This window comes from Neofelis nebulosa, chromosome 8, assembly GCF_028018385.1.
Source record: "Neofelis nebulosa isolate mNeoNeb1 chromosome 8, mNeoNeb1.pri, whole genome shotgun sequence".
NCBI classification, from domain to species: domain Eukaryota; kingdom Metazoa; phylum Chordata; class Mammalia; order Carnivora; family Felidae; genus Neofelis; species Neofelis nebulosa.
The window spans coordinates 63305467-63333424 of record NC_080789.1 but is presented as its reverse complement, the minus strand read 5'-3'; the positions used below and the strand labels follow the sequence as shown (position 1 = coordinate 63333424).

Here is a 27958-nt window from a genome sequence, read left to right as displayed (position 1 = left end):
AAACTGAGGTACAGAGAGACCTGTAACTTGCACATTATCACAGAGCTAGTAAATGGTGGTGGTAAGATCTAGCTCCAAGCATATCTGAGTCCAAATGCCCATGCTTCTGATCACTATTCTATCCCATTGTACAACTTTACGAGTACAAGCTATATGTGCACGAATGAACTTAGATTAAAGAGCTCTTAGATTCAGTGGCCTGACAGAGGAAAAATGGATATCTGGCTCTCCATCACCACTCTTGGTTCTTGAGCTACCTAGCCAAAGTCTGCATTCTGGCTATAGTAGCTGCTGACCCTGTGTTACCCACACCGCCCTCATCACTGTTCCACATGAATAATTACTTTTCCATGCAATACTTTCCTCTCTTCTCTATGCCAGACTCCTCTTTCCCAAACTGCTTGCTCCCTGCCCTTTCCATGAAAGACTTCTCAAATGAACAGAAGCTTCCATTTCTCCACGACATATGTACACTCTGGGAAAGAGCGCATTGTGTTTAAATGTCAAATGCTTAAAGTTAAATGGTGCCTGACAGGCCTCTGCATCTTGCCCATCATTTGCATGTGTCCCAAGTCCCCCATAGACCATGTGGCTCTAAGGTCTTCTTTCCCTCCCACAAAGCACCCATCCAGGACAGACAGTGCCATGAACAAAGGAGATTGAGACTCAGAGAGAATTTCAAATGCGGTTTATTGCAGCAATACAGGGAAGCGGGGAGTTTAAGGCCTCTCCACAAAAGACAATCAACTTGCTCGCACCTTATATACAAAACCAAAGCAGCACAGAGCTTGCTCCAAGAAATAGGATACTAAGGAAGTGTCCAGAGCATGTGCTCCATGCACAGCAAAGAAGCCGTGGTTCTAACCAGCCCTCCTCTGGCCGACTTAAGGAGGTGCTTTGAAATGTAATGTGTGCAGTGGTGATTGCTGAACTGTTTCTCAGGCAAAGCACACAGCAGGGTCATAGCCAGGGGGACTGAGATTGCCACTGGTCTAAAAACTTCTTTGGGAAGCAGAGAAGAAAGGAAAGAGCCTGGGAACTAGGGTGAATCAGTGTAACTCATGATAGCTCTTTTCTCCAGTAAGGCCGGGGGCAACTGACCTTGGTCTTGCCAAGCTTGTTTGGTAGTGATGGAGAGGGAGCGCTAACAGGACAGAGGACACCTCTTTATCTGATCACTCTGGAATAGCTGGAGGAAACAAACTTCACGCTGGAACTGCCACCAGAGGTCTTAGTACCCCCAGAGCTGGATCCCCGGCCTCCAGACGAACTGAAACTGCCTCCAGAGCTCCCGCCGGAACCCCGGCCGCCCCCTCCAGAGCCGCCTCGGTGGCCTCCACTGCTGCTACCGGAACCGAAGCCGCCGCCACCTCCAGAGCCATAGCCGCCACCTCCAGAGCCGTAGCCGCCACCTCCAGAGCCGTAACTGCCACCTCCGGAGCCATAGCCGCCGCCTCCGCCGCCGGAACCGAAACCCCCGCCTCCTCGGCCACCACCTCCACTGATGGTGGTGTGGCTGGTGTTCACCGCTGCAAAGGGACACGCGGTTATCACCACCCCAACTCCTTTTCCAACCGGGCAAAACCTGCGCGCGCCCCTAAGAAAGCAGCTTGTACTTACACACGCTCACATTCGGGGAACACTCTCCAGACATCCTGTAGGAGAAAGAAAAGAACATCCCTCAGGACCCTCCGGCCGCACAAACCCTCTCAGCCATCTTCAAGATTCTCCCCATTTGGGGCTCCTCCTATCCACCTGATCTGAAACCTGATCCAGTCCCCTTGGCCTCCCAAACCTCTGCCATTTTCCTAGCATAAACACAAACAGGGAGACATGTCCGTATAAAGTAGACAAGAGTCTTGCCGTGAACGCAAGTTAACGTTAACAGTGCCATTGACTTCTAGGCCAGATGACACCTGAGCCAGCCCAGATGGAGAATAAACTGTGCCATCTCAAAGCACTTCATAGAGATACCACAACCTTCTGAAAGAAGTTGGGCACCCTGGGTCCCAAAGCAAAGCCAAGCCTTTCCTCCTGCACCCTGTAGCGTTCGCCCTTTCCCATACCCAGGACCAGCTGCAGTCACATGGCTGCGTGTCCAACAGCAATCAGCCTACCAGGGAGGAAGCACCAAAAGAAGTGGCCAAGCCACCCAGGGTTCTGTCCTCACCTGCTTTCCTCTCCTTCCAGAAGGGTTCTGTAGGTGGCGATCTCCATATCCAGGGCCAGCTTGACATTCAGCAGCTCCTGGTAGTCACGCAGCAGCCGGGCCATGTCCTCCTTGGCCTGTTGCAGGGCATCCTCCAGCTCAGCCAGCTTGTTCTGGGCATCTTTGAGGGCGTTCTCACCACGCTGCTCGGCATCGCTGATGGATTGCTGCAGCGCAGAGATCTGAGAAAGAGAAGCTCACACATTACACACTCTGCTGTCACCTAATCCCACCCTGGCCTTCTTATCCAACTGTCCATCTCCATGAGGCTGGTACTCTGGGTCCGAGAGAATGACAGCAAGCTCTGGATAACCCATCACTGCTTCCGGATAGCACGTCACCGTGTTGACTTCCTTGAAAGCCCTTAAAGGGGATGCAGGAGCCTCTCTTGGCCCTGAGCTGAGGCTTTTCTGCCCCTTACAGACCTGACATTCTCTACACTGAAACCTCCTGACTGCTTTTCCTCTCACTCACCACGTCTGTGCATCAGGGGCTAGGTCACTCATGAGCATCACATCCATTTCTCTACTAGGTCGTTGTCACAAGTTTCCCTAAAGAGAACCCAGCATGGTAGCTGCCTTGTGGAAACCAGAATAATCACCAGAGGAACTAGGGACAGTAATATAACCTTGGAGTGGATTGCAAGATTCAAAACCAGGAACGTGTCCTCCAGTTACCCGAGACCCTCACCCCACACCAATTCCATATAGCTGAACAGTAAGTAGAAGGAAGGAGCATGTACCTGCTTCTTGACACTATCGATCTCAGATCTCAGTCTCTGGACCATCCGATTCAGTTCAGAAATCTCCATCTTTGTACTTTTCAGGCTGTCCCCGTGTTTGCCAGCAGTGATCTGGAGCTCTTCATACTAAAGATGGTGGAACAAGTCAATTAGATGTGGCAGAGCATACCGTGGTTCACGCATACACACATAAGAGAAAACACAGGACAGGAAGACAAGACATTTCAGGACAACTGGCTAGACATTCAGTTTATTCACCTTGGTCTGGTAGAGCGCCTCGGCCTCAGCCTTGCTCTTCTGGGCAATCTCCTCATACTGAGCCTTGACCTCAGAGATGATGCTGTCCAGGTCCAGGTTCCTGTTGTTGTCCATGGACAGGATGACATTGGTTTCGCTGATATGAGTCTGCATCTGGGCCAACTCCTGCAAGATATAATAGTTCAATGGCTCTTACAGTGTTAACACAAAAAACAGTTTAGACAGAGGGAGGAGTCAGGAGATGGAAGGTGTATCTTTGTTCTCCTGGTTAGTGATGGGCTCAGGCTCCAAGCTCTCCATCTGGGTAAATGTTGAAAGCAGGACTTACTGCTTCATAGAGTGCTCTGTAGAAATCAATCTCCTGCTGCAAGTTGTCAACTTTGGCCTGAAGGTCCACCTTGGTCATATAAGCAGCATCCACATCCTAGAGGAACAATGGACATCATGAAATCATGTTCTTTCCAGGGCAAGTCCCTCTCACTGGCTGTCAGGGGCTTCTCCAAGTAGGACCAGTGTTTGGAATCTCCTCCACACCTTTCTACGCAGGCGGGTCACAATCCCTAGACTGCACCACCCCTCAGAATCACAATCACAAGAGAGCTTGCCTGAGTGGCTGAGAACTTGCCCTCCCCCACCCTCCTACATGAAGTGTGAGAGAGCTGGAGAAGCAAAGTGTGCCTGGGTAAGCCCAGGTCCATGATAATGTGGCCGAGAGGCTATTCATCAGGCCCATCACCTGGCTGTCCACATCATGCCTTCCCTCTGCTTAATAATTGGAGACCTTCTTCTACTATTTATTTCAGATGTGAGGTCCTACAGTTTTGCTCACCTTCTTGATGGTCACAAATTCATTTTCTGCATTTGTCCGCTTGTTGATCTCATCCTCATACCTGCAAGGAAATCAGAGGTATTCAGATGTTTGGCACAGGTGACACCCTAAGTTCAGCTTCCTGGATTGAAATTGGCATCGCCCATCATGGCCTCTTACTAGTAGCCTAGGACGGTGTGGCCATCCCTTTCTTCTGAGCAATAAAACTGCTAAACTATTTCCAGCTTCTGAGAAAATGAATTCTGGAAATGCCAAATTAATTGGCCTCTAACCTAAGAAAAGATATTAGCACGTACTGTTCATGTATATAGCTTGCCACTTTCTGGAAATATCTTAGAACGAAAGTCATGAATTTCCTGGCCAGTGTTCCTTACTTGTTTCGGTAGTCTTCCACCAGGTCTTGCATATTCTTCAATTCCGAATCCATCCGAGACTGGTCATTCTTCAGCTGGTCCACTCTATTTCTAAGACTGCTGATGTAGGACTCAAAGTAGGGCTCTAAGCTGTGGGTCCGCGTGGAGGTATCAACCTGCTGCAGCAGCTCCCATTTTGTTTGCAGCACCTGGTTCTGTTGCTCCAGGAACCTCACCTAAGAACACACCCCATGACCCACTGGTGCAGAAAGGGAGTCCCCTGGCCCCTGGGTGCCATGGACTACCACACAATAAGACCTGTGCCTCATTTGGAAAAAAAAAAAAAAGAAAAAGAAAACTTGTTCTTTCTGTTTTCCTGGCCATGAGGGAGTGACCAAATACCAAACAGCAAAGCCCATGCAAAATTACTGCAACTACACTTTGAAATAGATACATTATACTTAAAAGATCCACCTTCCAATTTTTTTAAGGTAGATTACCATAAACATTGGTATACAGTCCCTGAGCACACACATGTTCCAAAGGATGGTGGAGAAACCCAAAGTTGAATTTGAAATCTCTTGTGGAAACTTTGAGTTGACATTATTGATGATTAAGCAGTAATTAGACATGGTTTACATGTTTTTCCAGAGCGGATACTTGGAATATAAGAATAAAAAAATAAAAATAAAAACCTCTATCCTGATCTGGTACCATTGTAAATTTTTCAGAAGGCAAAGCTCCCCTTCTGACAGCAAAAGATGTTTGAGACTGGCTTATTACATCCTCTCTGCTACAACATCACAGTGCACTCTGTTCACCCTCAACTCCCTTTTTAAGGTTAGGAAGACCTTTCCAGAATTCTCATTTGCACCCTGGAGAGCTGAGTTAGCCCCATTTCTATTGTCTTTGTCCACCATATGTAAGTCTCAATTTAGCTCAAGGACTGAATAAAAAAACCATTTCAAGGTGATGTCACATTGACTCACATCTATGTAGACCACCGACCTCTTGGTCCAAGAGAGAGTATAGTCATTTGAACCATCCACAAAAATACTTATAACCTATCTCCTAGGAGACAAGTCCACAAAATACCCAAACAGCCACTTGAGGCAGAAGGCCAATCTCAAATGGACCAAGAGCAACTCTCCCAGTGCACTGAGCAGATAAACTCACCTTGTCAATGAAGGAGGCAAATTGGTTGTTGAGTGTCTTGATTTGCTCCCTTTCTCGAGACTTTACTTTTTGAATCTCAGGGTCAATCTCCACATTGAGGGGCTGCAGAAGACTCTGGTTGATGGTGACTTCCTGGATGCCACCGGGGGGGCAGACAGGCCCAAAACTCCCTCCACCAAAACCACCTCCACCGAAACCACTGCCACCAAAACCACCTCCACCGAAACCACCTCCACCGAAACCACTGCCACCAAAACCACCTCCACCGAAACCACTGCCACCAAAACCACCTCCACCGAAACCACCTCCACTGCCAAAACCACCCCCAAAGCCACCACCACCAAAACCACCACGTCCTCCTCCGGCCACGCTTATGGAGATGCTTTTACTGCCACCAAGGTTAACAAGGCTTCGACTTCCAAAACCACCGCCACCAGCACCCCCACCGCCACCGCCACATCTTCCCCCTGAAAATCTCCCGCCACCTCCCCCACCATGGCGGACGGAGCTGCTAGTCATCCTGCGCCGGAAGCTGACCACTCCGGCAGAGCCAGAGCTGAAGCCCCCTCCACTCCGGAACCCAGACCTAGAGCTAAACTGTCGACTCATGTTGACTAGGAGAGAGTTGGAGCCAAGTCAGGAGAGGAAAGGAGCCCACACTCCTCTACCCCAAGCACAGAGACTGTCCCTTTTATACAGAGAGCACATTTGGGCTTGGTCCTCAAGTCAGCGGGATGCAGAGCCATGCAAGGGTTTGGCTTGCCTGCAGCCATACAAGATTTTTACGAGCCTCAACAATGCTATAAACAATACACACCTAGCTCCCAGGATGGCTCTCAAAATTGCTGTGAGTGCAAGATCGCCTGTGTGGCAATCATTTTATCAGACCAAATCTCCCTTCAAGTGCTTGTGACTTTGGGAAAATAGGACCCTGCATCTGCCTCCTGGTGTTTCTTGGGAGGATTTCATCACCTCCTGTCACAAAGATATGTATGTTCCCATTCTCGCCTTGCCCATGTAAGCTGCTAAGCACACTGTCCCCTCAGGCCCGGCAGGTGCAATGCCCCACTCCTGAATCGGAGGAAGAATTCTCTGGCCTGCTTCTGAGCTTGCTCTCTAGAGCCCAGGGCTCAGCAAGTCGTATCTCCTGGCACAGAACAAAAGCTTTAATAAGTGAAAAAGTAAAAGAACGTGTTTTCATTAAATGGAAGGTTTACAAACGTGTGTGTTAATATTAAAGGAAGAGACACTGGCAGAGAACAGGATGGATGGGTAGGTGTTCTGGAAGGACCAGAGGGAAAGACAGGTTCTTCTAAGTTTACCAGTTGTTCCTTTTCCTCAAAGACAGGCCAAGACAGGAGACAGAGACACCAGCAAAAGAAAACTGGTGGAAACGGAGGGCATGACTACACTCTCTCTGGACAAAGAGGTCTGTGGTCCACATAAGTGTGGGTAATGTGATATCACCTTGAAGTATTTTTTTATTCAGCTCTTGAGCTGAATTGGGACTTACATAGGGTCAGTGAATACAATAGAAATGGGGCTAACTCAGCTTTCTAGGGTATGCAAATGCCAGCGGGAAAGGCCTACAGAGCAGGGGGGTAAGAGGTCCAACCTACTTTGTACATTTTGCAAAGCAAAAGGGTGAACACGAGGCTTCACAGGGGCTTCGAGCCTCACAGCCGATGGTATGGACAGATGAATATAGATTTGGCAGGGAAAGACAGGATGCAAGTCTGAAAAGCCTGACCCGAGAAAATAAAACGGTTTCTGGACAATACTGGCGGTAATAGCAACAATAATAATAATAATAGCTAAGATGTATCGAAACCTGACATGTACCAGACGCTGTTCTACATATTTTATATGTAGTAACCTACTTCGTTTTCACAAATCTGAGATAGAGGCTATTAGGCTACCCCTTTTTAAAACAAGAAAACTGAGGCAACAAAGCTCGAGTTTACAGGGATGGTGAGTGGCATGGCTGGGATTTGAACAGAGGATGCTGAGTTATAACGTGTGAGGTCCTAACCAGCGACCTGCATGAGAGCACAGCACTGAATGCGGGGTGTGCTGCCCACGGTGTGTAAAGCCAGACGACGTAAGCAGCCAGGTGCCGCAGAGAGGTCCAAAGGCAGGAAGCTTTGAATTGTATCCCTTTGAATCCTTGGTCCCAGACATGCGCAGGTGCCTGGAAAAGGTTTCTTCAACTCACTCTGAGAAGGGGAGATGTCAGGCACGGAGTTCAGGGGGCAGATTTTGCTTCCATCGGGCGTAATAGTGTCTAAATTGCATGGCGACTGGCTGGGAAGCCCCAGGGGCCCTTCTGGAGAGTACCGCTTGATAGATATTAATGGACAGAAGTGGCGTTGAGATCCAGAAAGACCTGAACCCCACATAGACTTTCCTGCTGAGACTTCTTAGAAGCCGGGCCTGCTCCCCACACCTGTACATGAACGCAGAACTGAAGAGTCCGTGGGAAATCAACGCTAACAGCTGGCTCTGAGCAGCTCGCTTATGTGTGGGGGTCTCCACTGGGGGATACAAGGCACACGAGAGAAGGGTGGCCAGTGACGATCATCCCACCCTGTCGCCCTGTGCTCCTGAAGCATCATAGCCCTGGTCAGCCCTCCCTGGTCCAGGCCTCACCGCTGAGCCCCGCCCCTCCTCTTCTCCCAGGGTTTTTGTACACGCCCTCCTCCAGAAGTACCCCTCACCCCTCCACTGATCCCCCTCTCACCCCCTCGCCTTCGTAACACAGTTGTCCAGGACCCTGTCCTAACACTAACATCTTTGGGCTGCTAAGCCAGCCATCTCTTGAGGGATGAGTAATTCAGATCTTGTTCCTAGCAAGGAATAATGGGACCTGGGACGGTCTTGGCATGGTAATGACTGTTGCCTAATCATCTTCTGACAGGCAATCAAATGCTTTTAGTTCAGCATACTCCCTTGTGAGACCTGTTGCTCTGCACGATTGATTCCTTCTAGCAGTTTGGAGGGGTGTGCATATGGGTACGCACACATGTGTGTGTACATGTGTGTTTATTATCTCACCTCTGCCAGCCAACAACAGCTCTCTCAGGGACGCAGGCTTCTATCCCCAAACTGAGAAACTGACAGAAAAAGCAAAGAGGTGGACAGTCGGACAGTTGGTGGACCATTTACAGAGCTGCAAAACTTACTATAGCTGCTACCATGAGGAGGGAGGGTCACCCGGAAAAGAAGAAACAAGGAAGCATAAAAATCACCTTCGGCTGACATGTACGCACTTGGCCTGACCGAGAGCCTACACGACACTCCCCATGCAGGACCCCTGAGAACTAAGGAATCAAACTGTTCAACCCGTTTTACAAAATGGAAAACTGAGGCCCAGGGAGATTAGGTGACTTGCTTAGACCTTCCAGCTAGGAAAACACACATCTGAAACACACATATGGTTTCAGTTCAAGTATTCTTGTAAACCGGAGAGGTGGATCAAGGACAGGCAAGTGGAACTGGTTCCAGTACATGAGCGTGCAGAGAATCACAGAATATTCCCATCTGCAGGGACTCAAAGACCGCACCATCTAACCTGCCGACCGAACCAGTGAGAAGACAGACGCAGAGAAGTCAAAAAAAAAAAAAATGTGTCCAAGAATCTTCCAGTTTCTGAATCAAACTCCTATTCTGTGCCCCCTGCTCACTTTTGAGGGATCCCAGTGGGGCCAGCCATCCGAACTCATACTTCCCTGTGAGGGCCCCAGGACTGTGGTGAGGATGCGGGGTGGGGGACACAGGCATGAGCCACACACCCTTCTTCCTGGCTTCCTCGCATGTCCTGCATTTGTAAAGGCATCATGAAAGAGAGAGGCGCTAACATCCCCAGGCACCGACTACGTGCCAGGAGCCATCTCTCATCCAAACATCTCCCGAAGTCCACACGGTGGTGAGGTCTATTTCTGTTAAAAGATGTGCCCCCAGCTGGTAACTGGCAAGCCAAGCCTCTCAAACTGCAAGAATGTGCCTGCCTTCACCCCAAAGGCCTCCTCTTGTCAAGGCACTGCCCCTGTCGCCTACAGCTTTTTTGCCACCCACTCATCAAGCCTGACACCTTGACCTTTCTGCTCTCATGCTTTGCCCTAACTATTCAACCCCCTTCCCTTTTCCTGTATTCCTTTCCATCTTCCCAGCCCACTCATACTCTTCTCTCCCTGACAGGCCTTCTAGTTGCCTTGGTGACTCACTTCAAACTTCTACTCCTCATCAAGCTCTGGGGCACCCAAGATCTCAATCCCTGCGCATTTGGACCTGAATCTGGATTTGGTCCCTCAGGCCTCGAGCAACCTCAGTTGCTGCCAAATTCAAGTGCATATTCACATGTGTGTGAGTGTGTGTGTGTGTGTGTGTGTGTGTGTGTGTGTGTGTTTTCCAGTCCCTCAATTGCTCTGTAAGCCCTTTGAAAGCAAAACTAAGTCCTCTGTGTCTTTGGGTGCTCTCCTAGTACCCCCACTTTCCACAGCCTCTCACACAGTCCCTTGCACCTGAGGGGTACCCCCATCAATGCTGGATAGCAGAGCGCCAGAACACCTCCAGTCCCGATGACCCCCACACACACACTGGAACTGATCACTGAGGTGAAGCTGTCACAGGCAGGCCGTGGGCACGGGCAGGCGTGGTGAGGTTTTGAGAACTTTTTGCGGGATGGGACTGAGCAAAACAGCTGGAAAGAGACATGCAGAGACAAGCCACCCAAGCCTGTGAGACTCCACCAGGGACATAAGAGAAGGTAATTCAAGGAGAGTGGGGAAAGCTGAAGCCTGGGGGGCATAAAAGAGAATCACCCACAATGGGGAGGCGGGTGAGATGTGGAAAGTCCGCAGCCAGCAGGGGAGGGGCCAAGGCTTTTTATGCATGAGGGAGAGGTGCCCCACTGGGACAGTCTGTCAGAAAATAGCAGGGAAGGAGGCCCCCAGCAGCTTGCTGGCAGTGCTGGAGCAGAGTAGAGGCCAGGAAGGAGGAAGCCAAAGATGAGTGTGGAGGACAGGGGAGGTGGAGGTTGTCTGAGCCATGGAGTCATCCAGAGGCCTGCTCGTGACTGCAGATATCTAGCTGTGTGACTCTGGGAAGGTCACTTACCCTCTCTGAGCCTGAGTTTCCTTGTCTAAAACAGGGACCGCATCTACCTTAAAGGGAAACTGAAATGGAGTTGATGCTATCTAGAGGGGGCAGGAGGGATTCTGTCTCACCCTTGCCTATGGAAGGACCTAGAAGATTATATAACAATCAAGAGAAGCTTGATCAAGAACAGGCCCCTGTTTGATTGGAAACTGAAAAGACCTGGAAAGGCAGCCTAAGTTCCTGCGATGAGGTCATCTTGTGGGCAAAAGCCTTGCGGGGGAGGTGGGTGCAGTCCATAAATCTAGAACAGGGAAGCTAGGGCCCCATCACATACAGGAGGGAGTGCTGAATGCACCTGCAGCTGAAGGAGCTAGACTAGACTGAGGACTACTGTCATTGCAGAATACCTGCTCTGCAGGGTGGGGACAGTTCCCAAGGCTTAGCACACTGGGACAGGTGTCCCCACAAGCCCTTCAGGCCCAGCACTGGGATGTTCAGAACCAATCCTCCCATGCTCAAGCACCTCCCCACATGCCGAGTTCCCAGCTCAGCCTTCAACAGAGTGTTGATCAACCCAAAGACACACAGTTTCCTGGACTGATCAGAAAGCTGATAAAACCAGGGCAGCAAGTCCAACCCAAGAATGGGAGTTACGAGCTTAAAGAGGGACTATCGGAGCACATGGCTCAGAAGTTGAAGAAGCACCCTGGGCCAAAGGTCCAGTAATTGATGGTGAAGAAAACTTCTCGACAGACTTCCTTACGTCGAGGACTTTCCTAGCCCAGAAACGTACACCTTGTCCAAGATCAGACACGGTTAGGATTTTACTGAGCCAAAGGTTGCTCCTGCTGTCACCGTGTTCCTAGATGAAAATTGATGTAGATGAGAAGCTGCCAGAATTAAATTTAGATTCCCAGAGTGCCCTGCCCTGCCCCAGCCTCTCAGAGGGAGGAGCAGCTGGCAAATTCTCCCAGGGAGTTGCCTCTGGCCCTCCTCTGTGCTCCCTCCCGCCCGCCCCTCTGTTGCTTGATGGATGGGCCTGCTTGACTCTCCCTGTGAATATCAGCCCTGTGGCAATAGCACTGACCACAAGCAGGGGTGGAATGCTTCCTGGTCGCTGGAAGGACCACAGGTGTTCTCCCCAGACCCTCCCCCGGGGCCAGTGAGAATCACATGTATGCACGTATACCACATGTGGCAGCATTTTGTACACGGTAGAGGGTCATAGAATTACTCTTTGTTGTCACTGGGGTGAATTAAAGTGACAGGCCTTTATTTGCTTCTGATGGGATTTCATTGTCTCGAACAGAAGTATTGTTTATACCAGGAAGCCTCTTCCAGGGGCGGGAATATCATATCCAGGCCTCTCCTTGGAGTCTGAGATCCTCCTCGGCTAACTCCGCTCTCCTTTCCCTACCTTTCTCATGCCCCTGCCCTGCAAAATCTCTGTTCCAATATTCTAGGATTTAGGCACAGGCTTCCCTCCTTCTGTTCCCCAGTTCTCCATGATTGAGAAGGTCAAGGCTTCTGAAGAGAAAAAGCAGGGCGGTGTTTTCTGGGACAATCGCGATTCCTGCCCATAAGGGGAAGGATGGGTAAGATGACTTCTGATCGGCCTTGCCCTTGTGGTTTTTTTCTCCAGAGCCAACTTGGATTCCCTAAGAACATCTTATGCATATGCACGATCCCAGGGATAATCAAATCCACACCCTGGAATAGGTCTGATGGCGTCAGAAAACTCAGGTTCATTTTACAATCCTTGGCCCTCAGACCCTCGGCCTCTCCATGACTTTGACCCTTCCTTGGCATCTGACCCTAGTTTTTCCAAATATAAAATAGAGAGTAAAATTCTTTTTTTCTCAGGCTCCATCCTGTGAACTCTTAAGACAGCAAAGAGGTGAATCACTGCCCTACACATATTCCCACACACCCTACACTCCCTCCCTTTACCTCCTGCCAGGGGGTTCACCAACCTCTGCTCGAAATGTGCCAATGCCTCATGTGTCTCCCATCTCAGGATCAATCAAAAGCTGCTACTTATACTGACCTGAATCTGCTGTGGCTCCCATCTGCCCATCTGGGTATCAGCTGGGGCCAACCTTTCTTTGCCAAGGAAGCACTTCAGACCTATGCATTTAGCTATCACATCCCCCCCCCCAATCCAAACACTTCCAGGATGTCTCACGGTCAGGTTTCTGATTGCCCCCCACCTACATCCTGGCCACTGTCCTCTGCACGGACTCCTACTTAGTAATGTCCTCAGAGTGGTCTGCTACAGAAGAGCCAAAGCAGACTCAGTACCCTACTATCTTCCTGGTCCCCATGCCTGTCCCCAGTGGCCACCAACCGCTGTTGGCTCATGTGCTGTCACCGTCAGCTGAACACTCTAAATCATGTTTATACCCACTGCCATTTTCTGTCTTCCCATCCTTGTCCCATACTCCGGTTTTTTACTTCAAGAATGACACGGTTTCTGTGTGCACCCTCTCTCTTTGCCTTTGGGCAGCCCGTCTACCCACCTTTCCTTTCCCAGCCCCATCCCAGTGGCCAAGGTGAGACAGAAACTTCTCAGAGAGAAGGTAGGCGTGTGCATGGGAACAGGCTGTCTTATCAATATGGGCTGCCGTCATATGTGAATGAATCCCATATCCAATTACCATCTGTATTCCCTCAGGGAGTGAGAAAGTAGGTCACATCATTTAGGTGACTCCTTTACACAGACTCAGAAATATCACGTAGGATAAGATGATGGCTAACCTTGTTGTATTCTTGAATATCTGCATCTGTGTGCCCCCAGGGGCATCGCCTAAAGACACCCTGCCAGGACCCCTACAGGGTTAATGGGCTCAGTCTCTTGTCTCCCCAGCTCATTTCTCCTGTCCCCCTCACTCACACATTCACTCCACTCTCTCTTATCTTTGCATCTCCAGCAGGCTACTTGCTTGTCTGAGTTCCAGTCCACATCTACTTCCATTCTGTTCCCCAGTCCTGTTCCTCTTGCCAGCCCTCTAGGTGGGCCAAGCTTTGGGGCCACGCTTCCCTTCCCCAGCATTGGCACCTGCTGTAGGTACCACTGTGCCTACAATGGAGGGTCTGCCTGTGTCCACAGGATAGGCCTTGTTTCCACCCCCAGGCTACAAGGTCCACAGGGACACCTACTTTGAATTCTCCTCCCTCTGGACGTTCCCCTCCCCTATAATCTATCATTTGGGTTGTGAGTGCCTTAAGATTCAGAAATGTGTTCATTCAACATTGCATTCCCCATGCCTAGACCACTGCCCACACACAGTAGGAGCTACATAAATGCTTGCTGAACAAATGTGTGACTGACTTTGGAATGATTGGCTGCTTTCAGGACTAATAAGATTATGTCTGCAAGGTTTTTTTAGGTCATGTATGACTCATGCAATAAAAAAGAATAAAAATAATAAACCTTACTTCCCAAATACGAATAATTTCAGAGGCCTACAGAAATTTAAAAGGAAATAACTCATCTCTGACCAAACAGCAGTTTGAGATCACAAAAAATTTTATTGTAGAAACACCAAAAATGTCAAGCCCTTCAAGGTACAAGCTTCAACCAGGAAATGATAAAGTCAGAGCACTCCCCAAGGGACCCACGCTGAGCCCATCAGATGCCCCAAGAGAATCATGGACTTGGAGGTTGTATTAGGACACTCAACAAACAAGTGCAGGTGACTCCAGAAGTAAAGCCACCTTCCCCCTCTCAAGGCCCACTAGGTGGCTGATAGTTTTCCCTTCCTGTCCCCTCCAGCACATTTCAAGCATCAGATTCTCACAAAGTGCTCAGTCACAGAGAACAGGAGGCAGAAGGGACTTTGAGACCTGGGAGAGGGCACTAAGCTTCCTTATAAATAACAGGCAGCTTCCAAACTGGTTCAGGACTGAACCCTCCCAAGACCCATGTCTGACTCTCAAACTCTCCAGGGCCTGGACACAGCCTCCTAGACAATTCTCAGGAGGGCCATTATGGAGCAGAGTTGAGGAAGGGCTAGGCTCCCAAAGAATGGAGCTTTCAGAAGGGCAAGACAGGACAGAACTGGGTTGTTGTCCATCGACTCCTCCATTTAGGGATCATTAGTCCTTCCTGGGGACAAGGACGAATGCCCTCTGAAATACTCCCACCTTGGGCTGTTCACCTAGAAGATAATGCTTCTTAAGTCAGAGATTCAGAATCAAGATCAGACATCACTTGCAGGCATCTGATGAGGACTGCAAACCCACACTCTCCAGGGATGGAGAAAATGAAAGTATGAGGCTAACAGACCAACAGGCAGTAACGGGCCCCAGACACAGAGGTTCCCCTTGCCAAGCTACTCGCCCGGAGGCCTCATTCTGTGGGTCCCCTAAGGGATGGATTATTGCTCACAGAGCAGCCCAGGTGCAGGAAAGGGAGCCTGGGAGTGAAGTACCTGGGGTCCTTGACATTAACTCTCTATTATCCGCTTCGTAGATACACTTCAAGGCTCTTTTTCCTCCATCTCTAAACTGGGGCCCTTGGGTGTCCCCAGGGGCAGGAGCAGGGCCAGCTGAGTGGAGCCTGAGTTGAGCGTGCCTGGCTGTGACTCTGCCGCCTGCCAGTCAGCACCCTCCGAAGATAGATCTGCTATTGGGGGTGATCCACTATCCACCTGCTTCCCCAGCTAGAGTGGAACGAATGTATTGGCAAAACTTCTGCGACCCATAAGAAAAAGGTGAGAGGGGTTCAGGAAGGGCGTGGGGGGAGGGGATAGGAGAGAGCCCTGCCGCTGCGGGGCGTGTGAGCCTTCCCTCTACTCCAGGATTCGCTTGTGGGAGGTGTTGGTGGAGGTTTGGATGATCTGCACGCGGGAGGAGCCCCCGCCGCCTCTGCCTCCGTACTTGCTGCTGCCCCTGCTGCTTCCTCCATAGCTCCTGCTGCTGCCGCCCGAATAACCACCTCCACCGCCCCCTCGGGAGCCCCCGCTGTAGCCGCTGCCTCTGAGGGAGCTGCCGCCACTGTAGCCACCGCCGTAAGCTCCAGAGCCTCGGCCACCGCCGCCGCCTCCGCCGCTGACGGTAGTCTGGCTGCTCTGCACCGCTGTGGGGAGAGGGCAGCCCAAAGGAACAGGGGTCAGAAGGACTGGGGCTGGGGGTGAGGGAGGGGGTTACCTGCGGGCACCAGCCTGCACCGCCCGCACCGCCCTGGGACATCCGTAATTGCTGGCAGCATCTGACTTGCAAAACGATACATCGGATGAAAGGCTTCCCGTTTTTTCAAGTATCCCTCCCAAGACAGAGTGATGTCCGGACCCGTTTTCATCATCGCTGTACCTTAAAGGGTTCCAAGCGGCTACGGATGATTGTATCATAAAAATTGAAATGAATAAGGGCTAGAACCATAACCGCTTATTTCAGCGAAGTTCCCCAGGCCCTGCAGCTTGTCTGCTCACTCCCGCGGCGCAGAACCCAAAACCACAAGGCTGAAACCTCACCAGTGCCTGCAGCTCAGCCCTCCGGGGCCCTCCCCCCACCCGGCTCCACCCCGCCCGCCGGGGCCTGGGCTCTGCTACTCACAGATGCTGACGTGGCTTTGCAGCTCCCCTGACATCCTGCAAAACCAAAGCACAAACATCAGCCAGACCCCCGAAGCCCTACGGAAGGCGGGTCACAGCCCGCAGACATCAGGAGCAGAGACACCCGCGTGAAGTGACAGGTGTCCCCAGGCTTTGGGGAAAGGTGGCCGCACAGGCCCAGGCGGTCGGGGAGTATGGGGCTAGAGTGGGGGGGGGGGTGTTTAAGCAGTTTCTTGGAGGCATTTCGCATTGGCTGCAATGGTTTAGATTGGGGTAGAGGGGCATTCTGCTTGGAGGCAGGGGAATGATGGCAATGACCCTGCCGACTCACACATCCTCTGCTTCTGACTTGAATGTTTCTGCTCGGCCTGGGGTTCCGGTCTTCCCAGAGAAGCTGGGGTCGTCCTCCCACTGCTCCAGGGGTGCAGCCCGCACTTGTCCCCAGAAGCATGGCCCACCTGCTCTCCTCGCCCTCCAGCAGCTTCCGGTAGGTGGCGATCTCCACGTCCAGGGACAGCTTGGCCCCCAGCAGCGCCTGGTAGTCCCGTAGCAGCCGGGCCAGCTCCTCCTTGGCCTGCTGCAGGGCGGCCTCCATGCCTTGGAGCTTCTGCTGCGCATCCTGAAGGGCCTGCTCTCCTCTCTCCTCGGCATCCGAAATGGCCACGTGCATCTGGTCGATCTGCTCAGGAGACGGTCACCAGGGCAGGGGTTGAAGTTTCAAGAGCCCCTTCTGCCAGGGCCTTGTAGGAGGCAGCAGGCACGTCCGCTCAGCCCACCCTGAGCCTCCTTCTCACCTGCTTCTTGATGTTGCTGATCTCTGCTTGCAGCCGCTGGATGGTTCGGTTCAGCTCAGCAATCTCCATCTTGCTGCTCTTCAGCTCGTCTCCGTGCCTGCCCGCGGAGATCTGGAGCTCCTGGTACTGAGGGTCAGGGGCAGCGTCATAGTCAGCCAGGAGGCCCTCAGACCCTGCCCCAAACTACTCTCCCCAGGACAGTTCCCAGAGTACGCCCCCACCCCTGCCTGCCACCAGAGGGGTGATACCCCCATACACCCACTCCTGTGCTATAGCTCCCTCATCTGAGCTGTGACGTCTCACACACACACACACACACACACACAATCTTGTTCAAGCCGCCCTCCTTCTCACCAGTCTCTGGGCCAGACTCACATCCCGCACAGATAAATCTACTCCCGGATACACTTTTTCACCCCCTTTTCCCTCACCTAAGCCTTACCATTGGCCTTTCCCCACACTGGGACCCCTTCACTTTTGCCAACACATCATATTCCTCCTACCCTTTTCCAGGATGATTTCCCTAGCAGCCAGGACCCCATTTCCTCAGAGGCCCTCAGCATGTTCCTTGTTTATTCCCATTCTCCTCCCTATCTCATTTCTGTGTCTCCGTGGCCCCATCAGTAAGAACCCACAGTCAGGGCTCTGGAGGAAGCAAGGGGGAGGGTAGGCACAGGGGACTCTCTGAATTCCGATGCTGTCACTGTTGACCATCTCCCTCCCCAGTCTGGTGCTGACACGCGTGCCACTCAGAACTTGTCTGCAGGACAGTGGGTCACAGGCCCGCCAGGATTGGAGTCAAGAAGGCAGATCTCAAGTGCCAGGAGTTTAAAATGTAGCGAGTGGCCTTTGACCCTTAACTACAATCTTCATCCTCCAAAAAGGTCTGTATTAAAGAAGTGATCAAAGATGTGCCCAAAGATGTGGCCACAAAGATGTTTATTTGATGAGGGCATATTCTTACCACGGAATACCACGCTGCTATTAAAAATGATGTAGAATATTTAATGACACAGAACGGAATTCATAAATAATAAGTGAAAGAGAAAAGTGCAAAACTATAGGTTAGAAGATGTCATTATGGGGGCACCTGAGTGGCTCAGTTGATTAAGCGTCCAACTCTTGATTTTGGCTCATGATCGTGAGATTGAGTCCTGCATCGGGCTCTGTGCTGAGCCTGGGAGCCTGCTTAAGATTCTCTCTCCTTTACTCTCAAAAAAAAAAAAAAAAAGAGAGGCACCTGGGTGGCTCAGTCGGTTAAGCGTCCAACTTCAGCTCAAGTCACGATCTTATGGTCTGTGAGTTCAAGCCCCTCGTCAGGCTCTGTGTTGACAGCCCTGAGCCTGGAGCCTGCTTTGGATTCTGTGTCTCCCTCTCTCTCTGCCCCTCCCCCACTTGTGCGCGCTCTCTCTCTCTCTCTCTCTCAAAAATAAGTAAATGTTAAAGAAAATCTTTTTGAAGATATCATTATGAAAAAATAAGAATAAAAACATTACAGTGCTTTAGGGCATGGGTTTGTAGACAGGACACCTACATTTGCACTCTGCCTTCGCCACTTACCACCCATCAGACCCAAGGGAAAGTAGGAGATCTCAGACTCTATTATCTTCAAACTAGGGATAATCAAATCCTTACCTCACAGGGTTGTTGTAAGGAGTAAATGAAATTGTATATATGTGTATAAAATGTATATAGATACATATACATATGCATCTATTACCTCCGAAGAGAAAGATGATACAAGTTCAGGGGGATATGTTTGGTTTGAGTTCCAAGTCTGGGGGGAGGGGAGCAGCATGCTCACCTTGGTCTGGTACAGCGCCTCGGCCTCGTCCTTGCTCTTCTGTGCGATCAACTCATACTGGGCCCGCACTGCGTCAATGATGCTGTCCAGATCCAGGGAGCGGTTATTGTCCATAGACAAGATGACATTGGTGTCACTGATGTGTGTCTGCATCTGGGACAGCTCCTGCGAGGCATGGACCACAGGCTGACTCTTTTCACTCTCCTCCCAGAGCCTCAGTTTCCCTCTACTGTCCCCTCAAGCCTCTCTGGGGAAGCCAGAAGCCTGGGCCAGATGGGAGTCTTGGAGAAAGCTCTGTGAATGGTTGTGCACTGAGAGGTGACTTAACTAAAGGTAATGGTCCCCAGACCTAGCCCTGGGGAAAAGAAAGGAGCCTAAACTCAGAGCCCCTATAGGCACTGCCTCCCTATCCTCCCTCTCCTGTGCCCTCTCTCCCACCTAACTCGGCTTGGCTGCCATCTTGGATTGGGCCCTCTGACAGGCAGACTTGCTCCCTAAAAACTACATGAGTTCTCAGAGGCAGTAGAAAGGACTCCACTTGTGTAACCTGCTCACTCACTTGGGAGCCTGGGCTCTACCAGCAACCAGCTGAGTCACTGAGCTAGAGATTGAGTCTCTTGGCCCCTCAGCTCTCTCATCTGCCGAATGGAGAGACCCAAGACAGGGCAGGCACCCACAACTTAGACATGAGCCACCACTGGGCCAGAGGTGGCAGGAGCATATTATCCCTCACCCCTACAGGTGTCGTCTTTGTTCCTTTTTGGATCCACACTGTCCTCTCCTACAGAATTCCCAGTAGCCCTGTTGGCTTCCCAGCACTGATGCTCTGGCCGACTTTGCCCCTGTACGTCCCAGGTATTAACCTCATTTCCGGGTAGAATCAAGGGCTGCTCCATTTCCTCTCTCGGGACTCTCCCTTCCTCCCACCTCCAGCACCCCCACCCAGGAATCTAAGCACTAGGGCTTGGGAGGCTAACTCCCATCGCACAGAGTTGAGGTGACTGGGGAGAGGAATCCCTAAGTGGGTCATGTTGGATTTCAGGCCTCCCCCTCTAACAGCCCACACCCCTTGTGAGATGTGAGGAAAGAAAAGGCTTTCTCGTGAGGACTGAACTCACCATCTCAAATAAATATTTCAGGAAATTGACCTCCCCAAACAGAGCATCCGCCTTGGACTGTAGGTCCACCTTGCCCATGTAAGCAGCATCCACGTCCTGAACAGCAAGCAAAGATAGTCTGACTTTATTGCCCAGGTGTTGCCTGCCACCAGCTCACTGGGTGACCCGGACAAGTGGCAAAGCGTCTCTGGGTTTATTTCCTTGCCTGCAAATTTCCACACCTCGCTCCAGTGAGGGATCTGCAAAAACCCTGGCTTTCCTGACCAGAAGGAAATGTGCCACCAAGGCCCTCCTAGTCAGTCACACACAGCACCCCAGGCCTTCCTCAGGTCCCAAGGCTGCACGTAACTGGCACTCAAAAGGGGTCAGTTGATTGAACCTCACTTTCAAGACTGTGGACAGATAAACACTCAAAGAGGCCTCAAGATTCCTACCAACATCACTTTGCAGACTTAAGCCTTTAGTGCAAAGGCTTGGCATTCAGGCCACACCCTCAACGAGCTGTCTGCAGTGGTCACCCTGTCCACCCCTTGGTCACACAGCATCCCACAAGATTCCTTCACTCTGCTCAGCCCCCGGGGCCCACAACCCCCACTTGGACCACTCCCATCCCTCACCTTCTTCAAGACGACAAAGTCATTCTCAGTGCTGGTCCTCCGGTTGATTTCTTCCTCATATCTGTGGGGGGAGGTAAGAACCATAGACAGGCTGCAGAGGCTGACCTTGACTCCTTGAGATTTCTCCTCACCGCAGGAGGCTTGGAATTTCCCATACTTTTACTGTCCTGGACTTGGGCTAGCCCCTCCGGGGCCTGCCACTCTCACTGACAAGCAGCCAGAGCCAGCTCCTGGCCTTCCAGGTCAACGAAAGGAGCAACAACCCAACGTGGAAACTGCAGAGCCACGCAGAACACTCCCAGAAGTTCCGTTTCTCTTTTGTAAATTTGTCACACTCACTCATTTTTTTTGCAGTTGAGAACATAAATATGTTCACTAAATTATTTTAAAGAGAAAAACTATCACCTACAATTTTGCACCCCCACACACACCTTGAGGCTGAGTTTTATCTTTCCCTTTTTGAGTCACACACTCTTGACTCTCTGATCGGCATCTCAGGATGATGTCAAGAGTAGCACCCTGCACCCCGAGCATGGGGAGGGCGAGGACACTGTGCTGTCTGCATGACACAGAAGCTGCTGATCTGGAATCAGACCGTCCCCACCGTTGCGATGAATAATAGCTAGTGCTTATATGTGCAGATGCAGTCTAAGAATTTGTTAAGCATAATGTCATCTACACAAGTGGTTCTCAAAGTGTGGTCCCCAGTCCACCAGCACCAGCATCACGTGGGAGCACACTAGAAATGCAAACACCCCACCGCATTCCAGCCTCCTCAGCCAGCCTGCCACACACCAGAGTCGGAGAGCCCAGACGCACCTGTCACAGCAACCCAACAGGAAGAGGGCTTACCATCCCTACTTTACAAAGGCGAAAACTAAAGGCTTAGAAAGACAGGCTTGTAAGCAGCTCAGAAAGGCCAAACCCACTGGAACTTGGCTCCTCTGGGTCCAGCACCACGAGGAGAGTCTGCCCCTCCTCACCCAACACAATTGAGAGCTGCCTGGCAGGACCATCCTACCAGAGCTGCCATAAGCAAGATGGTGCCCTCTGTACCTGAGGACCCCAGTCCACCCCTCGCACATGAACACCAATGTTAAGAACGTCTTGCCCCTGAACCAGTTCCTTGCCATGCTTCTCCCTGACCCCCTCGGCCTGCCTGGGGTCTCACTTGCTCTTGTAGTCCTCCACGATGTCCTGCATACTCCTGATTTCTGTGTTCTGGCGCATCTGCTCCGCATTGAGAAAATCCACCTGCCTCTGTAGCTCGCCGATGTAGCTCTCCAAGACGGGCTCCAGGTTATTGGTCCGAGTAGAGGTGTTCACCTGTTGCAGCAGCTCCCATTTGGTTTGTAGCACCTGATTCTGCTGCTCCAGGAATCGCACCTAAGAGCAAGAGACGTCCAAGTTCACACCAGGCAGAAGCACCCCCACGGGTAGGAAGATGGGCAACCGCACAGCGTATCCAGGGCTCGGAGAATCAAGATGGCCCCTCTAGAGAAAGGCAAGGAGCTCACACAAGTTGTCTCAGCTGGAAACACCCCCGTGGGAAATGCCAGCCGCCTGGCCTAGTTTGCTCCACAGCGGCTCTGCCGGGAGGCGGAGAAATCAGTCGGACACGGGTTCTCAGCCCTGTGCTCAGTATTGTGGGGACTGAAAGGAAACAGTCTCATGGGCCCATGAGGAATCTCCCCATCAAACAGAGCTGTAGCATCCTCTCCCCCCCCTGCACACGGTACCTCGGGAGCACACCAGCAAAAGAAACCGTGCCACCCAACCTGCACGGGCTGCAGGGAGTACCAGGCAGTTTTAATGGGATTTAATCATTTGAAAAATCACTGAGAGCTGTTGTGATTTTTTCCCAGTACCCCCCCGCCCCCCGCCTGCCACACAAACCCTCCTGGGCTGTGTCCCATCAGCACAGATGAAACTTAGCATCATGCTAAGCTGAACTTGCTGGAAAAAGCATACCCCCTTGGCCTGTCATGGCCCTCTCCCTCCTGTTCGTGACACTCCAGCCACAGGGACCTCTCGCCAGCTCTCCCCAACTCTTTGCCTGGCTAACTCCCACGTACCCTTCTGAACTCAATGAAGGTAGCATCTTCCTGGGGTCTTGCCTTCATAGCCCACCCTTCCTTCCCCTTAGCATCCATCGTGATTTGTCATCACCTGGTGCTGTTTGAGCACATCCCTCCCCTGCTGGGGGGAGCCTCAGGAAGGCAGGCCCATGTCTGCCTTATTATCCTGTGGCCACAAGGCAATCAGACCCATGAATACACAGTACCCCAACACAGGGAAGACAGCTCATAAGTGTCATGGACTAATGAAATGCTAAGGAATTTGGAATTACCTCTGAGTGTGGACAGCTGTCTCTCTGAATAGAATGGAAACTCCTGGAAGGCAGGGACTTTGACTGTTTTGTTTATAATTAAATCTCTAACACCCAGAAGAGTCCCTGGCACATGATAATTACTCAAAAAAATACAGGTTGAAATACAAGTCAGCCATTCAGGTGTCAGGTTTGGGCCCTCCCAGAGTGGAAATGGAGATAAAGTCTGTTGTAGAATCAATGACAAGGAAAGGGGACCTCGGGAAGGAAAGGAGTGAGGTCCATCTCTTCCCATGGGAATACCATCCTGGCTTTGTTCATCTGAGCTTGAATCCTCTATGCCAGGGTGGAGAGTCTATACTCAGAGTCATGTGAACTATATAGTGTGTCAAATGGCCTGAGGCGCAGTGGAGAAAAGTAACACAGGGATGTTGGATAAGGATGCTAGTATGAAGGGGCTACTTCAAAAAGGGAGATCAGGGGCCCCAGGTGGCTAGGTTGGTTGGGTGTCCGACTCTTGATTTCAGCTCAGGTCATGATCTCATAGTCATGAGATCAAGCCCCACACTGAATGCAGCTCTGCTTGAGATTCTCTCTCTCCCTCTCTCTCTCTCTCTCTCTGCCCCTCCCCCACTCACACTGGTGTTCTCTCTCTCCCTCTCTCTCAAAATAAATAAATTAACATTAAAAAAGGGGGTGGGGGGGGGTGGGGGATCAGGGAAACCTCGCTAAGATAGTGGCATCTGAGAAAAGACCTGACAGAGATGAGGGAGGAGGCCAGACCACTCTCGGGAAGCAGGAGTTCAAAGCAGAAGGAATGGTGAGAGCAAAGGCCCTGAGGCAGTCTTGCGGTGCTGGAGGATGCAAAAATGAAATCGTGTGCTGGAAAGCAAGAGAGAAACAGGAAAGGAGGCAGGGAGAGAGCGTAGGGTCACTGCAGACAATGAATGGGTACTCTGGGGAGCAAAGCTCCAGCCCTCATTCTGTTCACTAACACTTGCAGCTTGACTCCTGTTCCACCCAGTGGTGGCAATGTTGCCTAATTCTCACAAATGCAAGCCAGGGGTTAGCAGCAGCTGTGGGTTGGAAGGCCAGGCCACATAGGGCCTTGTAGGAGCTTGGCTTTTATTCCAAATGAGAGAAACATCCAGTGGAGGATTCAAACAGAGAAGTGATGTGATGGGTTTTTTTTAATGTTTATTGTTTTTTGAGAAAGAGAGAGACAGAGTGCGAGCAGGGGAGGGGCAGAGACAGAGGGAGACAGAGGATCTGAAGTGGGCTCCATGCTGTCAACAGACAGCCTGATGTGGGGCTCATACCCACGAACTGTGAGACCATGACCTGAGCTGAAGTCAGATGCTTAACCCACTGAGCCACCCAGGTGACCCATGATGTGATGTTTTTAAAAGATGGCTCTCCTGTGGTTCTGAGAATGGGCCAAATAGGATTAAGGGTGAGAGTAAAAAAGACCAGATCAGAAACTAGAGTCAGAATCCACTGCAGTAGAATCCTTCTCCCTTTCAGGCAAGCCAGAGCCCTCCTGGATGAGGGCTCTTTCCTCATGGTCATGACAAGCCATCCCCGTAAGGAAGGACAGGTTGCCACGGTCTCCTGCAACTTGGCCTCTGCCCACAGCCCCATGCCATAAAATGAAACAAATGTCATCTTAGTGGCAGGAACCACAATCAAATGAGTCCTAGGGTATCAGTTGCCAATAGCCCATGGCCATTTCATTGACCTCCAGCCCTCTCTCTCCCTGCTCCTCCTTTGTCCTAGTCTTGATCTCCAGTGGTGTCTCCTTCACCTGTTGCTTCCTTGCTCCAGCCAAGCCCTCCCAGTCCCTGCCCATGCCTGAGGTGTGGTGATATGCAGTCAAATTTCCCATCCAAGGTGATCAGAAGTAGCCAGAAGCACTTTGCTCTGTTGAACTCCTGTGTGGCCATCTTTGGGCCTCACCTCTCTTACCCTAGTTCCCCCAGCTCACACACTCCATCCTGTCCCCAGCATTTGCCCAGATATCAGAGGCTGGGCATACAGCACAATGGTAGACTTTGGCCACGATTACTCTACATTCAGACCACAGGTCAGGCTCTGGCCTCAACACTGAATTCCTCTGGGACTAAGGGAAAGTCACTGAGCATCCAGGGGCCTTTGTGCCCTAGGGTTCTTCCCACTACATCCCCAGGAGCAAAGAACGTTCTGAGGGAGCCTCCAGTGGCTGCTGTGCCTCCACCTGTGGACACAAGGAAATGCTGGAGGGAGATCTTCACCATAGACCTTCTACCAGCTTCTGCTTGCTGCTTTGGGTCTGGACTAGCTCTACTCTGAGGTTTAATTAGGGAACTAGGGAGAGGAACTTCAATGGCTCCATCTGGCTCATTCTTGGCCTTAGATGAGCTAAAACAAGGAACTCTGACAGAATCCTGCTTAGTATGCTATCACTTTAATCCCCAGTGATACCCCCTCCCCAGGGCATTCACCTAGGCTGTGAATGGCTCCTTGAGGACAGGACCCATGTTCTAGTCACCCTGTAGCACCTGGCACTGTATCTGACATATAGTAGAGGTTTAGTAAATGTTTGTGGAATGAGTGGATGAATCGGTGAGTGGGTGGATGGATGGATGGATGCATGGACGGATGAGCAGGTGGATGGAAAGTGAATAATGATGAACAACATTGAAGTTACTACACCATGTATTTTATCTGTGGGTATTTTCACACTTCTTACCTGCTTTCCCATCAAAAGGAAAAAATAAAAATAAATTGCTTCAATAAGTCAAGCTGAGGCCTAGTGAGGTAAATGCTTTCCTTTCTTAAGGTCTCAGCACATATACTTCTGGAAGTGACTGTCACCACCGAACTGAGACACACAAGGTGGTAAGAAGCAACAGGGCACAAGGCCCTCTCAGTTACTTGATCAGGGACCAGAGACCCGCCTGCCCCTGAGGTACTCACCTTGTCGATGAAGGAGGCAAACTTGTTGTTGAGGGCCATAATCTGTTCCCGCTCCCGGGTCTTGACTTTCTGAATTTCAGGGTCCACCTCCAAGTGAAGTGGCTGCAGGAGGCTCTGGTTAATAGTCACCTCTTGGATGCCCCCTGGGGGACAGGAAGGACCAAAGCCCCCAAGCCCAAAACTGCTACCCCCAAAAGCACCTCCTCCATAGCCACCACCTCCAAAGCCACCACCCCCAAAGCCACCACCTCCAAAGCCACCACCCCCAAAGCTTCTGCCCCCTCCAAGCCCCCCTCCCACTCCCCCACCCTGGCAGAAACCACTGGCACTTCTCCCCACGAGGCTAATGGAGATGCTTTTGCTGCCTCCCAGATTGTAGAGGCTCCTAGAACCAAACCCCCTGGCATGGCCCCCATACCCGCCACCACCACACCTGCCTCGGGCCTGACACACAGACCCCACAGCCCGTCTTCCACCACCAGAGCCCGCAGAAGAGCTAATGTTGTAAAACCGCCTGCTCCTGGAGCTAAATGCTGACCGAGAGCTAAATTGGCGGCTCATGGTTACTAGAGCATCAAGAGAAGCAGCCAGAAGAGAAGGCCCAGCTGGAAGGAGGCAGAGACCCGGGAGGGAAGGAGCTATGACCTCCTTTGACAAGCCATCTGGCTCAGTCCCTATATATACGTGCATTGGCTGGGCTGGGCACCTTGCGAGTCCTGGGAGGGGAATATTTGTGTTTAGTTTGCCTGCCAACAACATCTGTTTAAAACCTCACACCTATGAGTTGCAGAAATTGCACTGTAGATAAACTTCCCTGAATTGATCATTTATCATTCATCTCTTGCCATTTTGAGATCAGAGTGCAAAATAATCTCTCAGGATCAAGTTGCTGGAAACTCCTATACACTTTCCCCCCAAATCAGTAGCGGATATCTTCCTAAGAAACTCCCACCATTGAGCTGTTTGTCTTAGGGTGTGACCAGGAGATCTGGGACAAAGCAAGGGGTTGTCTAGCTGCCTTGCAACCACAGCGGGGACAAGGGTGGAGACATCTGCTCCCATAGCATTACCCTGGTTGGGATGAAAGAGTTGTTCTGACCTCCCTTCACCCTGCTTCTGCTCCCCACTGTTATCACCACCGTGCACACCCCAAATTTTAATCACATGAAAACATGGTACTGTGGTCATTGAGTGTAAGTGAAAGCCGGGGCACTCTGCCCAAGGCTGTTCACATCTTGCTGGGTGTGTCGTGTGCTGCTCTATGGGTCTCAGTCTCCTCCGCCACAAAACAGAGCACTCCTCCTGTAGTGCTCAAGGTATATGTGGTTGCAGATGCTGTCAGCACCTACCAGAACCTAACCTGCTCTTCTAGACCAAAAGGCAAACCATCCTGAAATCTCTCTTTTTTTTATTTCCAACATATTGCAGACCAATGCTTTGGTAAAATAAAATAAAAATAAATTTCCCCTCAAAAGAGATTTTTTTTTGGAGCGCCTGGATGGTTCAGTCGGTTAAGCATCTGACTCTTGATTTCAGCTCAGGTCATTTCACGGTTCGTGAGATGGAGCCCCATGTCAGGCTCTGTGCTGACAGTGAGGAACCTGCTTGGGATTCTGTCTCTCCTTCTCTCTTTCCCTGCCCCTCCCCCACTCAAAATACACAAACATTTTTTTAAAAGGAGATTTTTTTAAAGATATACAAAATACAAGCCCAATTTTTCTTTTTTGAGAGAGAGAAAGAGTGTGTGTGTGTGTGTGTGTGTGTGTGTGTGTGTGTGTGCAAGCAGGAGGAAGGGGCAGAAGGAGAGGAAGAGAGAGAATCCCAAGCAGGCTCCTCACCCCACCCAGAGCCCATCAAGGGGTTTGGTCCCACAACGACAAGACCATGATGACCTGAGCTGAAATCAAGAGTCAGATGCTCAACTGACTAAACCACCCAGGCACGCCACAAGCCCCAATTTTTATTTTTGGAATCAATAGACATAAAATTGTTCTATTGTTAAAAGTGGGGGGGGGGGGGAAATGTACGTTCCTAAGTGGTTATTCTCAAATTCTGTATTTATCTCTTCTCAAAGCAGTAACAAAGTGCCCGTGGCCCAGCACTGGTGTATGGCCCCACATTC

The 27958-nt window shown here is 51.0% G+C and overlaps 2 protein-coding genes across 3 annotated transcripts; both read right to left on the bottom strand.

The window, feature by feature from the left end:
- Positions 1–673: 673 nt before the first annotated feature.
- Positions 674–6248, bottom strand: KRT1 (keratin 1). Of its 2 annotated transcripts, XM_058742670.1 has the most exons (10): positions 5568–6248; positions 4413–4627; positions 4039–4099; positions 3538–3633; positions 3210–3374; positions 2952–3077; positions 2171–2391; positions 1621–1655; positions 1470–1529; positions 674–1412 (listed from the first exon to the last, which is right to left on the bottom strand). In XM_058742670.1, the coding sequence occupies exons 1-10, from the start codon at positions 6174–6176 to the stop codon at positions 1168–1170; spliced, it is 1833 nt and encodes a 610-aa protein (XP_058598653.1). In that variant the 5' UTR covers positions 6177–6248; the 3' UTR covers positions 674–1167. The 2 variants fall into 2 exon arrangements, with proteins under 2 accessions (XP_058598653.1, XP_058598652.1); XM_058742669.1 differs by having other exon boundaries at positions 674–1529.
- A 7927-nt stretch (positions 6249–14175) lies between these two features.
- On the bottom strand, positions 14176–26490 carry KRT77 (keratin 77). Its single transcript, XM_058742667.1, has 9 exons — positions 25837–26490; positions 21724–21938; positions 20553–20613; positions 19936–20031; positions 18818–18982; positions 17014–17139; positions 16678–16898; positions 16221–16255; positions 14176–15744 (listed from the first exon to the last, which is right to left on the bottom strand). Exons 1-9 carry the CDS (start codon positions 26395–26397, stop codon positions 15458–15460), a joined length of 1767 nt encoding a protein of 588 aa, XP_058598650.1. The 5' UTR covers positions 26398–26490; the 3' UTR covers positions 14176–15457.
- Positions 26491–27958: the final 1468 nt, after the last annotated feature.

Excerpts from the sequence above, each read along its gene's own strand:
- KRT1 (XM_058742669.1), bottom strand. The coding sequence starts at position 6,176 with ATGAGTCGACAGTTTAGCTCTAGGTCTGGGTTCCGGAGTGGAGGGGGC. Across the intron at positions 4,628-5,567 it reads TTGCCTCCTTCATTGACAAG|GTGAGGTTCCTGGAGCAACA; the intron begins GTGAGTTTATCT and ends GTGTGTTCTTAG. Across the intron at positions 1,530-1,620 it reads TTCCCCGAATGTGAGCGTGT|CGGTGAACACCAGCCACACC; the intron begins GTAAGTACAAGC and ends GTCCCTTTGCAG.
- KRT77 (XM_058742667.1), bottom strand. The coding sequence starts at position 26,397 with ATGAGCCGCCAATTTAGCTCTCGGTCAGCATTTAGCTCCAGGAGCAGG. Across the intron at positions 20,032-20,552 it reads ACTTTGTCGTCTTGAAGAAG|GACGTGGATGCTGCTTACAT; the intron begins GTGAGGGATGGG and ends CTTGCTGTTCAG. Across the intron at positions 18,983-19,935 it reads TGAAATATTTATTTGAGATG|GAGCTGTCCCAGATGCAGAC; the intron begins GTGAGTTCAGTC and ends CATGCCTCGCAG.